Genomic DNA, 14758 nt, shown 5'->3' on the forward strand with positions numbered 1-14758 from the left:
TGAAAAGAAAGAACAGTGTTAAATATTATGCCATTTATGGGGGTGCCTGGTAGCTCGGTGGGTTAAGCGTCCAACTTCAGCTCAGGTCATGATATTGCAGTTTCTGAGTTCAAGCCCCACGTCAGATTCTGTGCTGACAGTGCAGAGTCTGGAGCCTGCTTCGGATCCTGTGGCTCCCTCTCTCTCTGCCTCTACCCTGCTCGTTCTCTCTCTCTTTCAGAAATAAATAAAAACATTTATTAAAAACAATTATGCCATTTATGTTTAAAATAAATGCATCAAATGTGTTTATGTATTAAAGAAACTGGACCTTTTACAATACATAATTTTTATTTTATTTTCATTTTCATTTTTTTAATGTTTATTTACTTTTGAGAGAGAGAGAGAGAGCGCACGAGCAGGGGAGGGGCAGAAAGAGAGAAAGAGAAAGAGAAAGAGAGACAGAATCTGAAGCAGGCCTCAGGTTCGAAGATGTCAGCACAGAGCCCAATGCAGGGCTTGAACTCATGAACCGTGAGATCATGACCTGAGCCGAAGTTGGATGCTTAACCGACTCAGCGACCCAGGCGCCCCATTTTAGTTAATTTTTTGAAGTTACAATATGTGCTTTGCATAAAATGAAACAAATAATATAACCGCATTTATTTAAAACTCCCAGTATGCTACCAACGTTAGGTATTGCGAGACTCAATATAAAGCTTAAGGATCAAAACAGTGTCATATTAGTAAAAGAACAGACAGAAAAATCAATGGAATGCAACAAATAGTGCCAGAACAACTGGACATACAGAAAAAAAGAATATAGACACAGACCTTGTACCTTTCACAAAAAGTAACTCAAAATGATCATAAACTTAAATATAAAATGCAAAACTACAACTTCTGGCTAATAACAGAGGAGAATATTTAGGTGATCTTGAGTTTACTGATGATTTCTTAGAGCACAAAAGCACAATCCGGGCGGGGTGGGGGGAATGGATTAATTGAACTGCATTAAAATTAAAAACTTCTACCACAGACTGAGAGAAAATATTTGTAAAACATATCTGATAAAGGACTTCTATCCGAAATATACAAAAAACTCTTAAAACTGACCAGTAAAAAAACCAAACAACTCAGTTTAAAAATGGGCAAAAGAGGGGTGCCTCTGTACATCAGTTAAGCATCTGACTTGGGCTCAGGTCATGATCTCATGGTTCAGGTGTTTGAGCCCCACATCAGGCTGTGTGCACTGACAGTGTGGAACCTGCCTGGGATTCTCTTTCTCCCTCTCTCTCTGCCCCTACCCCACACATACTCTCTAGCTCTCTCTCTCTCTCTCAAAATAAATAAAAACTTTTAAAAATAGGCAAAAGAGGGGCACCTGGGTGGCTCAGTCAGTTGAGTGTCTGACTTTGGCTCAGGTCACGATCTCACAGATAGTGAGTTCGAGCCCCACATCAGGTTCTGTGCTGACAGCTCAGAGCCTGGAGCCTGCTTCGGATTCTGTGTCTCCCTCTCTCTCTGCCCCTCCCCCGCTCATGCTCTGTCTCTGCCTCTCTCTCTGTCTCAAAAATAAACATTAAAATATTTTTTTAATAAAAAATGGGCAAAAGATTTGAACAGACATCTCAACAAAGAAGATATACATATTTTAAATAAGGATATAAAAAGGTACTCACCATCGTGCCATTAGGTAATCATAAATTAATACGTGTTATCATTATACATCTATTAAAATGGCTAAAATCCAAAACATTAATGCCACCAAATACTGGCAAGAATGTGGAGATACAGGAACTCTGCAAAATGGTATATATAGCCACTTGAAATACAGTCTTACATTTCTTCCAAAGTTGAACATAGGCTTACCATACACTTCAACAATTGTTCTCCTAGGTATTTACCCAAATGAGTTGAACATTTATGTCCACACAAAAATCAGCATAAAAATGTTTATAGCACCTTTATTCACAATGCCAAAACTTGGAAGAAACCAAGCTGGGTGTTAAACATGTAGGTAGCTCATATTTTAAGTGCACATATATTTTTAAACAATAATTAGAGGGACTCCTGGGTGGCTCAGTCAGTTAAGCGTCCAACTTCGGCTCAGGTCATGATCTCACGGTTCATGAGTTCGAGCCCTACATCAGGCTCTCTGCTGTCAGCACGGAGCCTGCTTTGGATCCCCTGCCCCTCTCTTTTTCTGCCCCCTCCCCACCCACACTCTCTTTCTCAAAAATAAATAAACATTAAAAAATAATTAGAAAATTAAAATAATCATCCAGATAAATTTTTCTTTTAAACTTATAACATCCTAAACATTTTAATCAAATGATAATGCATCAGTTGGACTGTGTTAGGTTTAAAAAATATAAATATAAACCCCACATTTTTTCTCTCACATGAAAGTCCAGAGGTAGGTAGTCTACAGCTGGTATAGTGATTCTGTCCTCATCCAAGAAGGCTCCTTTCTGCTCACCACTCAGCTGTCCCTATAGTGTGGCCATTATCCTCATAGTTCCATATGGAAGTTAAGGCTCCAGCCATCACATCCACATCCTAGTCAGCAAGATGGAAGAAGGGATAAAAAGGTGAAGGGCAAAAAATAACTGCCTTTCTTAAATTTCTAATTCCAATATAGTTAACATACAGAGTTACATTGGTTTCAGGCGTACAATATAGTGATTCAGTAATTCTATATATTACTCAGTGTTCATCATAAGTATACTCTTAATTCCCTTCACCTATTTCACCCTTTCCCTCACTTCCCTCCCCACTGGTAACCATCAGTTTGTTTTCTATATTTAAGAGTCTGTTTTGGGGGGGCGGGGGGCGCCTGGGTGGCTCAGTCAGTTAAGCGTCTGACTTCAGCTCAGGTCGTGATCTCGCAGTTTCTGAGTTCAAGCCCTGTGTTGGACTCTGTGCTGACAGCTCAGAGCCTGGAGCCTGCTTTGGATTCTGTGTCTCCCTTTTTCTCTGTCTCTCTCTGTCTCTCAAAAATAAATAAATGTTTTAAAAAAGTTTTTAAAGAGTCTGTTTTTTGAGTTGTCTCTTTTTTTTCTTGGTTTGTTTTGTTTCTTAAATTCCACATATGAGTGAAATCAGATGGTATTTGTCTTTCTCTGACTTATTTCATTTAGCATTATACTCTCTAAATCAATCTATGCTGTTGCAAATGGCAATATTTCATTCTCTTTATGAATGAGTAATAAATATTCCATTGTTTATATACCACATCTTCTTTATCCATTCATTTGTCACTCAACACTTGGATTGCTTCCGTAATTTAGCTATTGTAAATAATGCTGCAATGAACATGGGGGTGCATATATCTTTTTGAATTAGTGTTCTTGTAATCTTTAGGTAAATACCTAGTAGTGGAATTACTAGATCATATGATAATTCTATTTTTAATTTTTTGAAGAACCTCCATACTGTTTTCCACAGCAGCTGCACCAGTTTGCATTCCCATCAACAGTACATGATGGGAATGAAGGAACAGAAAAGGGTTCCTTTTTCTCTACATCCTCTTCAACATTTGTTATTTCTTCTCTTTTTTATTTCAGCCATTCTGATAGGTATGAGGTGATATCTCATTGTGGTTTTGATTTGCATTTCCCTGATGATCCGTGATGTTGAGCATCTTTTCATATATCTGTTGGCCCTCTGTATGTCATCTTTGGAGAAATGTCTGCTCATTTTTAATCAGATTGTGTTTAGCTGTTGAGTTGTGTAAGTTCTTTATATATTTTGGATACTAACCATTTATTGGATATGTTATTTGCAAATATCTTCTCCCATTCTTCAGGGAGCCTTTTAGTTTTGTTAATTGTTTCCTTCACTGTGCAGAAGCTTTTTGTTTTGATGTAGTCCCAATAGTTTATTTTTGCTTTTGTTTCCCTTGTCTCAGAAGACATGTCTAGAAAAATGTTGCTACAGCTGATGTCAGAGAAATTACTGCCTGTTTTCTCTTCAAGGATTTTTATAGTTTCAGGTCTCACATTTAGGTCCTTAATCCACTTTAACTTTGTTTTTGTGTATGGTAAAGTAGTTCAGTTTCATTCTTTTGCATGTAGCTGTCCGGTTTTCCCAATACTATCTGTAGAGGAAATTGTCTTTTTCCTTTTGCATAATCTCACCTCCTTTGTCTTAAACTAATTGACCATATAATCATAGGTTTATTTCTGGGCCCTTTATTCTGTTTCATTGATTTGTGCCAGTATCATACTGAAAAAACAACTGTCTTTTAAGGGAAGTTCTCAGCAACTGACAAATGATTCTGCTGCTAACATCTTATTGGCCAGGACCTAAACACATGACCACATCTAGCTCAAATTGAAGCTTGGACAAGTAGACTATATTCTGTGAGGCTTTGTGCCCAGTTCCAAATCAAGGCTTCTATTACGAGGGAAAAAGAAAATGAATATATGAGGACAGCAAGCGGGGTCTGTCCACAGCCAAATTGACAAGGCTGACCTCAAATTCTGACCTCTTGATGGTATAAATAACATCCTTAATCCTGAAAACTTGCTTCTAAAATCTCAGAGGAGAAGAAGAGATTCTCATATCAAACACTGCAGATAAAGGTGTCAAGTGACTCCCACTATGGCCTATTCATGGAAGAGGATTGAAGAGGTTGGGGAATGGCATAGAACAGGGTTAAGGTTGGGAGAAACAACAGGGATAGAAGTATTGGTCAACTAGGGGTTTACTAGTCAGTCTTCCTAACCAATGGCTCAGAAAAGCAGCCCTGAGACCAGGAGTTCTGCTTCTGAAAAGAGGGGCTAGAGATGGGACAGAGAAATAAGGATAAAAGTAAGAAGAGAGGGTAGTTTTGTTAGTGATGAAGAATCAACTACTTGAAAGTTGAAAGGAACCACCTAAGCTCTAGGGCAAAGTCAATATTCTCAAATATATAGACAGATGGAGATGAGAATTGGGAAAACAGAAAGAAGAGATAATATCAGCCACAGTTCTGTCATCCATACGCCACTTTGTAACTATTTCTTTCTGGCCCTTTGTTTTCCTATGGGAGGTATTTTCTGTTTTATTTTAAGCATAGTTAACATAAACATACTATTTTGTACTCTTTTCCGGGTAACATGAATATATGAGCATTTTTCTCATTGTGATATGCTGTCAAGGCCATATTGTGAACTTGTTAAGCATTTGGGCCCCAAAGTAGCTCTCTTCATGGCTTGAGTTTATATCCTAGTATGGGGTGATCACGGATAAGCTACTTAACATCACTTTGCTCATTTTCCTTATCTATAGGATGGGAAGAAAAAATGAGAACAATAATACCTACCTCATACAGCTGTTTTGAGGATTAAATGAGATAATTCGTTTATTTGTGTTTATCTATTTGTGTAATTATCTATTTGTGTAAAGAGCTAATAATAGGGGCGCCTGGGTGACTCAGGCGGTTAAGTGTCCAACTTCGGCTCAGATCATGATCTCACGGTTTGTGGGTTTGAGCCCCAAGTCAGCTCTATGCTGACAGCTCAGAGCCTGAAGCCTGCTTCAGATTCTGTGTCTCCCTCTTTCTCTGCCTCTCCCCCTGCTTGCACTCTGTCTCTCTCTCTCAAAAATTAATAAACATTAAAAAAATTCTTTTAAAAAGAGATAATAACAGTTTGATGTAAGCTCTTATTATTTACAAACATAATTTTAATGGTTACATAAAGTATCAACCAGTGGACCTATCATCATAAGCATACCCTTATTACTGAACACTTGGCTAATTCTCAGTTTGGGGCTATTATAAGGTTTGAAACATCTTATTGCATTTATCTCTTTTATATTTAGGATTATTACTTAAAGTAATATCTTAAGAATCTTCATATATATTTTAGAACATTTTATTTAAGCTAGGTGGTAGGTACCATGGGTATTCATTATATTGTTATCTAATATAACTCTCTTTTAGCATGTCTAAAATATTTCACTAAAAACCATACTCAAAAAGAATAAGAAATTCATCTAGTAATCAAATACTCATATGAAAAAGTATCAAAGGAGGAGTCATAGACTCTACTATTCAAGTGAGAAAAATAACTTCCATGGAAACTAGTGGACCAAGATGAGGGCCTTGAAGGCTCTCCACGCTCTAACAATAGGCACCTCCTAGCTTACCACTCACCATTGCTCACATTCTCTCTATGCCAGGTAAAAGTTACACTCAAATTTTCTAAAACATGTCTTGCATTTCCCCTGTCTCTTCACTTGCGTTGTCTCTTCACCTACAGCATATTTTCCTCTCCACCTCAAAATCCTACAAACTTTACAAGGTTTGGTTCAATATTTCCAAAATAACTTCCCCACGGGGTGGTATAATGATAATAGTGATGTTCACATGGCATCACCAAAGCAGTTACAAAATCTCCTTTATTGGGAAGGCGCCGTATCAGGCTCAAGTGGCCCCAAGCACTCTCCTGTCTTCCTCTTCCCCTAAGGGCTTCAAGGTGACAGCCAGGAAATCTACACTGACATCTGCCAGCTCAACTATTTCCAGCTTAGCTGAGCTTCTGACAGACACCTTTATTCATGGCTGGAATCTCCAGTCATAGCTATGCATCAACCCATGGCTGGACTTCTTTCCATTACTGGACACACCATCCATGACTGAACATCCTAATTATGGCTGAATGTTTCCATCCATAGCTAGACATCCCCACCAATGGCTAGACATTCTGCCAACATATAGATATATCCCCGTGGCTAGACATCTCCATCCATGTCAGAACATCCTACCAATTACCAACAGCTGGAAATTTCCATCTATGATTGTGTATTCTATCCCCCATGACTGGGCTGGGCATTCACAGTCATGGCTGGACATCTCCCCTCCCCCATGACTAGACATCCTCCCTGATGACTGAATATTTGCCATGGCTGGATCTGCCCTGTATGTACCTATAAAGGGTTTGTCTGGGAGGGGAAAGACAAGCTCCCCCAATGGGTATGCTCATAAAAGCTCTTTCATTTAAGTAAGCAAGGGAAGGCAAGGCATTATTCCTCCCATTTCGTCAGCCTAGGCCTGAAATCATAATCCCTCTTTACTCCACCCCAAACTACTTGCCAGTGAGCAAAACACCTAAGCAAACACTTAACACTCTTCTCTTTGGAGCCTAGGGATTGGTTGTATTAAGAATAATGTAATACAAAAAAAAAGTGATAAAAGTAAACAGACGACAGAGTATAATTTAATAAAGTATTGTTTAAAAAGAGGGAAGGGAAAGAGAAGGAAAGAAAAGATGCTGATTTGCCAAGCTCTATATTTTCACCATGCCAGGAAGGTGGGATAAGGTGAGATATGTGGCCATGCCACCTATCTGTGGGGAGAGGATAGAGGCTGGAAAGGTAAAATAATGACTCTCATAAACAGCAGAGAGGAGTATGATGCCTTCTCTGAAATGATGCTACACATTTCCAATGTTTGTTTAATTTCTAAAGAACACTAGATGATAGGCTGATGGTCGACATTCTAGATCTAGCACTATCACTGATTATTTTTTTCCTGAGATTTGGGAACAAGTCACTTAAAAGCTGTGTGCCTCAGTTTCTTTGATCATAAAATGGATGTTCTCATTCTTTTGGTATGCATTATGGTTGGCTATCCACAGGGTCATTCCATGCCCCACTTTTTAATTTTGGACACCATGTGCCTCAGAGGAGCTGAACCCCTCTCCAGCCCAGGAGACTGAAGCTGGGCTGGTATAAACCAACCATGGTGATCCTATTCCCTCTGCCAAATGCTGGTTTAAGAATGGGCATGTCATTCAATTCTAGCCAATGAGAAATACGGAAAAGAAACACTTGGGGAGGAAGGCTTCTAGGGAAATTTTCCTTTGATCTTAAGAAGGAACACAAAGAAGAGGTGTTTTCCTTTCTGTCATTTGGGTGTGATACTTGGACCTGTGGCCATCTTGTAGTCATTAGATGACAATTCTGAAAATAAAAGCCAAAACAAAGAAAGTACAGAGCGGAAAGATAGAAAGCACCAAATCCTTGATGACATCATTCGATCAGTGACTTAACCAAGCCAGCATCTATACCCCTACCTCTGGACCCTATGCTTAACAAGCATAAACAAACAAACAAACAAAACTGGTATTTTTGTTGTGAGTTACGTCTTCCATTACTTGCATCTTGCATCCGTTACTTACTATCATTTTGAATGATAAAATAGTTAATCAAGAAGGTTCACGTTAATGTGAAAGATTTTCAAAATTCAGTCCTCAATAGAATACAAGATATCATATTACTACTTTTTATTTTAAAATAGAAATAGAAATTAGACTATAACAAGAATACATCGAAGAAACGAGGTTACAAAAAATCAAAACATATCTGATGCCAAAGTCAATAATTCCAGCAATTGGTAAATCTCAATCAATGAATAAAGTCTAACTATAAAAACAGCTAATCCAATTGGATGACAGACTCAGGTAAAACACCCTGAATGGCACACTAAATCTTAAACTTCAAGTCCTGAATCATAGACTATCCATTTTTGCCATAATCTTAGAAAATTTGAAAGGTAAAAAAAAAAAAAAAAAAAAAAAAAAAAAGGAATGTAAACACAATGAAGAAATAAGCCTAAGTACATCATACACATACTTTTGTAACCGAATGTACTGATCCATTTTGTAATCATTGTAAATTGTCTATTTTTTAGTGTGTTTAAAACATTTAAGAAAATCTAATGTATTAGATTTGTGGTTTCAGTTGAATGAATGCTTAAGTTTACCATCATATTTATATACAGAAATTTAATTCATTAAATGTATCAAGTTTTCATTTATAGGTTACCTTTTAAATTCATTTAGATTTATTGTCCTTATCAAATGTTTTTTCTAGTTTTATTGAGAAATAATTAACATACATCACTGTCTAAATTTTAAGGCATACAGTGTGATGGTTTGATTTACATATACTATGAAATGATTACCATGATCAATTTAACTAACATCCATCTTCTTATATAGATGCAATAAAAAGAAAAGAAAGGAAAGGACAAAGGAAAATTTTTTTCTTCGTGATGAGGACTCTTGGGATTTAACTTCTTAACAACTGTCCCGTATATCGTACAGCAGTATTAGCCACTGTTGTACATTACATCCCTAGTACTTACTTATCTCATAGCTGGAAGTTTGTACCTTTTGACTACCTTCTTCCAATTCCCTCTCCCCCAACCTCTGTGGTTACCTCTGGTAACCACAAGTGTGATGTCTTTTTCTATGAGTCCTTTGTTTGTTTTTTGTTTTCAAGATTCCACACATATGTAAAATTATACAGTATTTTTCTTTTTGTGTCTGATTTATTTCGCTTGCCTAATGTATTCAAAGTCCATCTCTGTTATTGCAAATGCAAGTTATCTTAATAATATACAAAAATGCATAAAACTAAAAAGCAATATAAATAAATACTTTGTTTCTGGGTTTGGTCTGCAATTTTTTTGTGAGCCAAAGATCCTATACATGGTATTTTGAGGCAAGTTACTCGCAAGAGTGGGGATGATCCCGCCTCAAAAGTAAAGAGGAAAAAAAGGTAAAAAACATGTGCTATTCCAGCATAAGATAAGAAACAGAATAAATGGAAAATGCTTATGACCTGGTCTGGATGGAACAGAAAAGGATGCCAAAGCTGTCAGGTCTCTAAGATCTCTCTCGGTTTCTTTCTGTAATAATCAACACAAGGTTCTGGTTCATGAGGACAGGCATATACATTATTCTTGCAGGTGCCCCTCAACAATGTTACATTCAAAAATATCCTCAGGTGTCCCACACTCATTAAAACAAAAAGCAAAAATAACTGCTTATGAATGGTCTGAATACTCCTTTCATGCTTTTCAGTCTTGCTGATTGGTCACAGCAAAACACACACAAATATGCACATAAGAAATACACACCATTTAAAACCAAGTCAAAAAATATAAAAATAAATATATATATTTTTTTTAATTTTAAATGAGGGGTGCCTGGGTAGCTCAGTTGGTTAAGCGTCTGACTCTTGATTTCAGCTCAGGTCATGATCTCACATTTCATGAGTTCGAGCCCTGTGTGGGCTCCCTCTCTGACAGTGTGGAACCTGCTTGGGATTCTCTTTGTCTCCCTCTCTCTCTTTCCCTCCCCAGCTTTTGCGCGCTCGCTCGCTCTCTCTCTCTCTCTCTCTCTCTCTCTCAGAATAAATAAACTTAAAAATAAATAAATAAATAATTAAATAAATACTTTAAATATTTTAAATTTTTTAATGTTTATTTTTGAGAGAGAGAGAGAGAGAGAATGCATAGGGGAAGGGCAGAGAGAGAGGGAGACACAGAATCTGAAGCAGACTCCGGCTGTGAGCCGTCAGCACAGAGCCCAAGGTGGGGCTCAAACTCACGAACCGCAAAATCATGACCTGAGCCGAAGTCAAACACTTAACTGACTAAGCCACCCAGGCACCCCTTAAATGATATTTTTAAATAATGATCTCTTTTTAGGTCATGTCATCAAATCTGCGAGAGAAAATTATTTGCTGTAAAGTGTCACTTGAGTTCTAGACAGACAAGTAATCTCAAATTATAAAGTCACTGCTATTGTCTGAATGTTTGTGTCCCTCACCAAATTCATAGGTTGAAACCCTAAGCCTCAGTGTGATGATATTAGGAGGCAGGGTGTTTGGGGTGACTAGGTCATGAAGGTAGAGCTATCACAGACAGTTTGCTTCCTGTCTCTGCTCTTTGACATGTGAGGGCACCATGAGAAGATGGTCATTAGCAGACACAGAAGCAGGTTCTCACCAGACACCAGATGTGTCAGCACCTTGATCTTGGACTTCCCAGTCTCTAGAACTGCAAGAAATAAGTGTTTCTTTAAGCCATCCAGTCTCTGGCACTTTGTCATAGTAGCCTGAACAGAGAAAGACAGTCCCCCTGACTTAACATCCGAATCTTGTACACAGAAAATAAATTTGCAAATTAACTGTGGTTGTATGTGGTAGGTAAGATTGTAAGTGTTTGTTACGTTTCATTGTTTTTGTTTTTGTTTGACAGAGAGAAAGAGAGTGAGAGAGAGAGAGAGAGAGTACATAAGCAGGAGAGAGGGGAGAGGGAGAGAAAGAGAGAATCTTTTTTTTTTTGAGAATTATTTTATTTTAATTTTTTTATTTTAATAATTTATTGTCAAGTTAGCTAACATACAGTGTATTCAAGATTAGATTCCTAATCTAATGTAAGAACATACAACAGCCAGTGCTCATCCCAACAAGATCTGTCCTCAATGCCCATCTCCCATTTTCCCTGCCCTCTCAACTTCCTACCCCCTTCAACTTTCAGTTTGTTCTCTGTATTTAAGAGTCTCTTATGGTTTGCATCCCTCTCTGTTTGTAACTTATTTTTCCTTCCCTTCCCCTATGGTCTTCTGTTAAGTTTCTCAAATTCCACATATGAGTGAAATCACATATCTGACTTTCTCTGACTGACTTATTTCACTTAGCATAATACCCTCCAGTTTCATCCATGCTGCTGCAAATGGCAAGATTTCATTTTTTTCATCACCAAGTAGTATTCCATTACACATAATTCCATTATCCATATATCCATCCATCCACATCTTCCTTATCCATTCATCAGTTGAGGGACATTTGGGCTCTTTCCATAATTTGGCTATTGTTGATACTGTTGCTATAAACATTGGGGTACATGTGTCCCTATGAAACAGCACTCCCGTATCCTTTGGATAAATTCCTAGTAGTACTATTGTTGGGTCATAGGGTAATTCTATTTTTAATTTTTTGAGGAAACTCCACACTGTTTTCCAGAGTGGCTGCACCAGTTTGCATTCCCACCGACAGTACAAGAGGGCTCCCCTTTCTCTACATCCTCGCCAACATCTGTTGATACTAATTTTAGCCACTCTGACCTGTGTGAGATGGTATCTCAATGTGGTTTTGATTTGTATTTCCCTGATGATGAGTGATTTTGAGCATCTCTTCATGTATCTGTTAGACATCTGGATGTCTTCTTTGGAAAAATATCTATTCATGTCTTCTGCCCATTTCTTCACTGGAATATTTGTTTTTTGGGTGCTGAGTTTGTTAAGTTCTTTTTATATTTTGGATACTAGCCCTTTCTCTGATATGTCATTTGCAAATATCTTCTCCCATTCCATTGGCTGCCTTTTAGTTTTGTTGTTTCCTTTGCTGTGTAGAAGCTTTTTATCATGATGAGGTCCCAATTGTTCATTTTTGCCTTTATTTCCCTTGCCTTCAGAGACGTGTTGTGTAAGAAGTTGCTGGGGCCGAGGTCATAGAGGTTGTTGGCTGTTTTCTCCTCTAGAATTTTGATGGTTTCCTGCGTCACATTTAGGTCTTTCATCCATTTTGAATTTATTTTTGTGTATGGTGTAAGAAAGTGGTCCATCTTCATTCTTCTGCATATTGCTGTCCAGTTCTCCCAGCACCGTTTGCTAAAGACACTGTCTTTTTTCCATTGGATACTCAGTAAGAGAGAATCTTTTTTTTTTTTAACATTTATTCATTTTTGAGAGACAGAGCATGAACGTGGGATGGGCAGAGAAAGAGGGAGACACAGAATCTGAAGGATTCTCCAGGCTCTGAACTGTTAGCACAGAGCCTGACACAGGGCTCAAACCCATGAACAGTGAGACCATGACCTGAGCCTAAGTCGGATACTTAACCGACTGAGCCAACAAGGCACCCGTCAGAAAGAGAGAATCTTAAGAAGGCTCCATGCTCAGCGAGTGTTGCAGGGCTTGATCCCACAACCCTGGATCATGACCCGGGCCAAAATCAAGAGTTGGATGCTCAACCAATTGAGCCATCCAGGTGTCCCTCATTGTTTTGGTTTTTTATTTTACTTTTCTTCTTGGAGCATGGATACACACAGGCTAATTAACTGTGTTACTGCAACCTTATCTCCATGGCTCCGGTTTACTTGATTGCACGAGGGAAGGCAACACAATCATGAGTCACCCAATTCAACCAGTACTTGCTTTTTAAAGTTTCAAAGCCAGGGTGCCTGGGTGGCTCAGTTGGTTAAGCATTCAACTTCAGCTCAGGTCATGATCTCTCTCACGGCGTGTGAGTTCGAGCACTGCATCAGGCTCTGTGGTGACAGCTCAGAGCCTAGAGCCTGCTTCAGATTCTGTCTCTGTTTCTCTGTACCCCTCCCCCATTCACACACTGTCTCTCTCTCTCTCAAATATAAATAAACATTAAAAAAATAATAATAAAGTTTCAAAGCTATTTCCTTTCTAACACTGTTTTGACAAGCTTTCAGCAACAGAGGCCAAAACCTTCAACCCAGAAGCTTTAGCTCAAACACCCCTTCCTGATAACATTCCTCACAGACGGTCATTTCAGCCATAACAGGACCCCATCTTACCCACGTGACGCATACATTTGCTTGAAAACTACTTGGGGCTAGTGATGGAGACTGCAAAGCTAAGAAAGTCTTTTGGCTTTTCATTTGCAAGAGAGGATGAGTTTCTTTCTCAGAGTGTGCTGCAGCCAGACGTAGTACCTCTCCTTAGCAGACACTTTGCTGTTCCAATCATACACACTGCTGTTGAGTTCAATGTGGAGTTCCAAGAGTGGGCGTCTTCTGGAGGGAATGAGAAAGGCAAAAATTAATGCCATGCAAATATCAAAGAGGAGACAGATTGTCATTTGGGTGAAATGAGGCAACAGATGTGAAAGTGCTTGAAATTGTTCCTTTCTAAATGCTCTACAAGCTGCTTAGTGAGTGATCCAGACCAGCCTGCAACACTCTGGCCCAATGACCCTCACCCAAGAGGCAACCGAGTCATATTCTTGGGACACTCCAGTCAGATGATAACCTAGCTGGACCATCTATGCAAATGGAGGACAGATGTAAAAGACCATGGATACTGCTGGTCCATGAAGTGTCTACCTTGGAAGGCTGAGTCATCCCTACTACCGCCTACTCCTTGCTGCTGAGCCACTACTGAGGGGGCTGGGGAGTCACAGGCGATGAGATGTATTCCTGAGGTCCCCAGAGATACAACAGAATGCATTTCACACATGGCTCAGGAACATGATTCTAAACTGTAAGGAGGGAACAGCTGAAAAAGGACTGTTAATCTTACATGGAAGTATAGTGGGGCTTCATTCAGCTTAAATGAAAACCAGATCACCAAGGTTTCCCTTAGAAAAGTATTCTTGCCAATAAACATCAGAAACGTCTGTGTAACAAAGACTTGCAAACCTGAAGAGTCAGGTACCATTTTTCACCTATCAAACTGTCAAAATGGGGAAATAAAAAAAAATGCAGTGTCGGGCAGAGCTCGGGGACATGGGCGCTCTCATGCAAAGCAGGTTTAACTGTCCGAGATGACAATCTGATAAAATGCATCCAAACCTTTAAAAATGCATGTTGTTGGGGTGCCTGGGTGGCTCAGTTGGCTAAGCATCCGACTTCAGCTCAGGTCACAATCTCACAGTTCGTGGGTTCGAGCCCCACGTCGGGCTCTGTGCTGACAGCTCAGAGCCTGGAGCCTGTTTCAGATTCTGTGTCTCCCTCTCTCTCTGACCCTCCCCTGTTCATGCTCTATCTCTCTCTGTCTCAAAAATAAATAAACGTTAAAAATAAATAAATAGGGGCGCCTGGGTGGCTCAGTCGGTTAAGCGGCCGACTTCGGCTCAGGTCATGATCTCGTGGTCCGTGAGTTCAAGCCCCGCGTCGGGCTCTGTGCTGACAGCTCAGAGCCTGGAGCCTGTTTCAGATTCTGTGTCTCCCTCTCTCTGACCC

General features: G+C 39.1%; 2 protein-coding genes across 4 annotated transcripts in view; both read right to left on the minus strand.

Moving 5' to 3' along the window:
• Nucleotides 1–2472, minus strand: part of CASP10 (caspase 10) — a 47823-nt gene extending 45351 nt beyond the window's left edge. The window contains exon 1 of the mRNA XM_049615883.1: nucleotides 2385–2472. The gene's annotated coding sequence lies outside the window, so the exon portion shown is untranslated. The remainder of the gene's footprint in view (nucleotides 1–2384) is intronic.
• The window catches only part of CFLAR (CASP8 and FADD like apoptosis regulator), a 224037-nt gene continuing 211729 nt past the window's right edge, over nucleotides 2451–14758 (minus strand). For 2 of the 3 annotated variants that reach the window (XM_049615899.1, XM_049615898.1), the window contains one exon: nucleotides 3930–13591. In XM_049615899.1, the coding sequence (XP_049471856.1) occupies nucleotides 13453–13591 (139 nt within the window). In that variant the 3' untranslated portion in view covers nucleotides 3930–13452. Of the gene's footprint in view, nucleotides 2542–3929; nucleotides 13592–14758 lie in introns of those variants that run through there. The other variant, XR_007454442.1, reaches the window with a different exon arrangement.

The sequence above is a fragment of the Panthera uncia genome (assembly GCF_023721935.1).
Source record: "Panthera uncia isolate 11264 chromosome C1 unlocalized genomic scaffold, Puncia_PCG_1.0 HiC_scaffold_3, whole genome shotgun sequence".
In the NCBI taxonomy this organism is placed as follows: domain Eukaryota; kingdom Metazoa; phylum Chordata; class Mammalia; order Carnivora; family Felidae; genus Panthera; species Panthera uncia.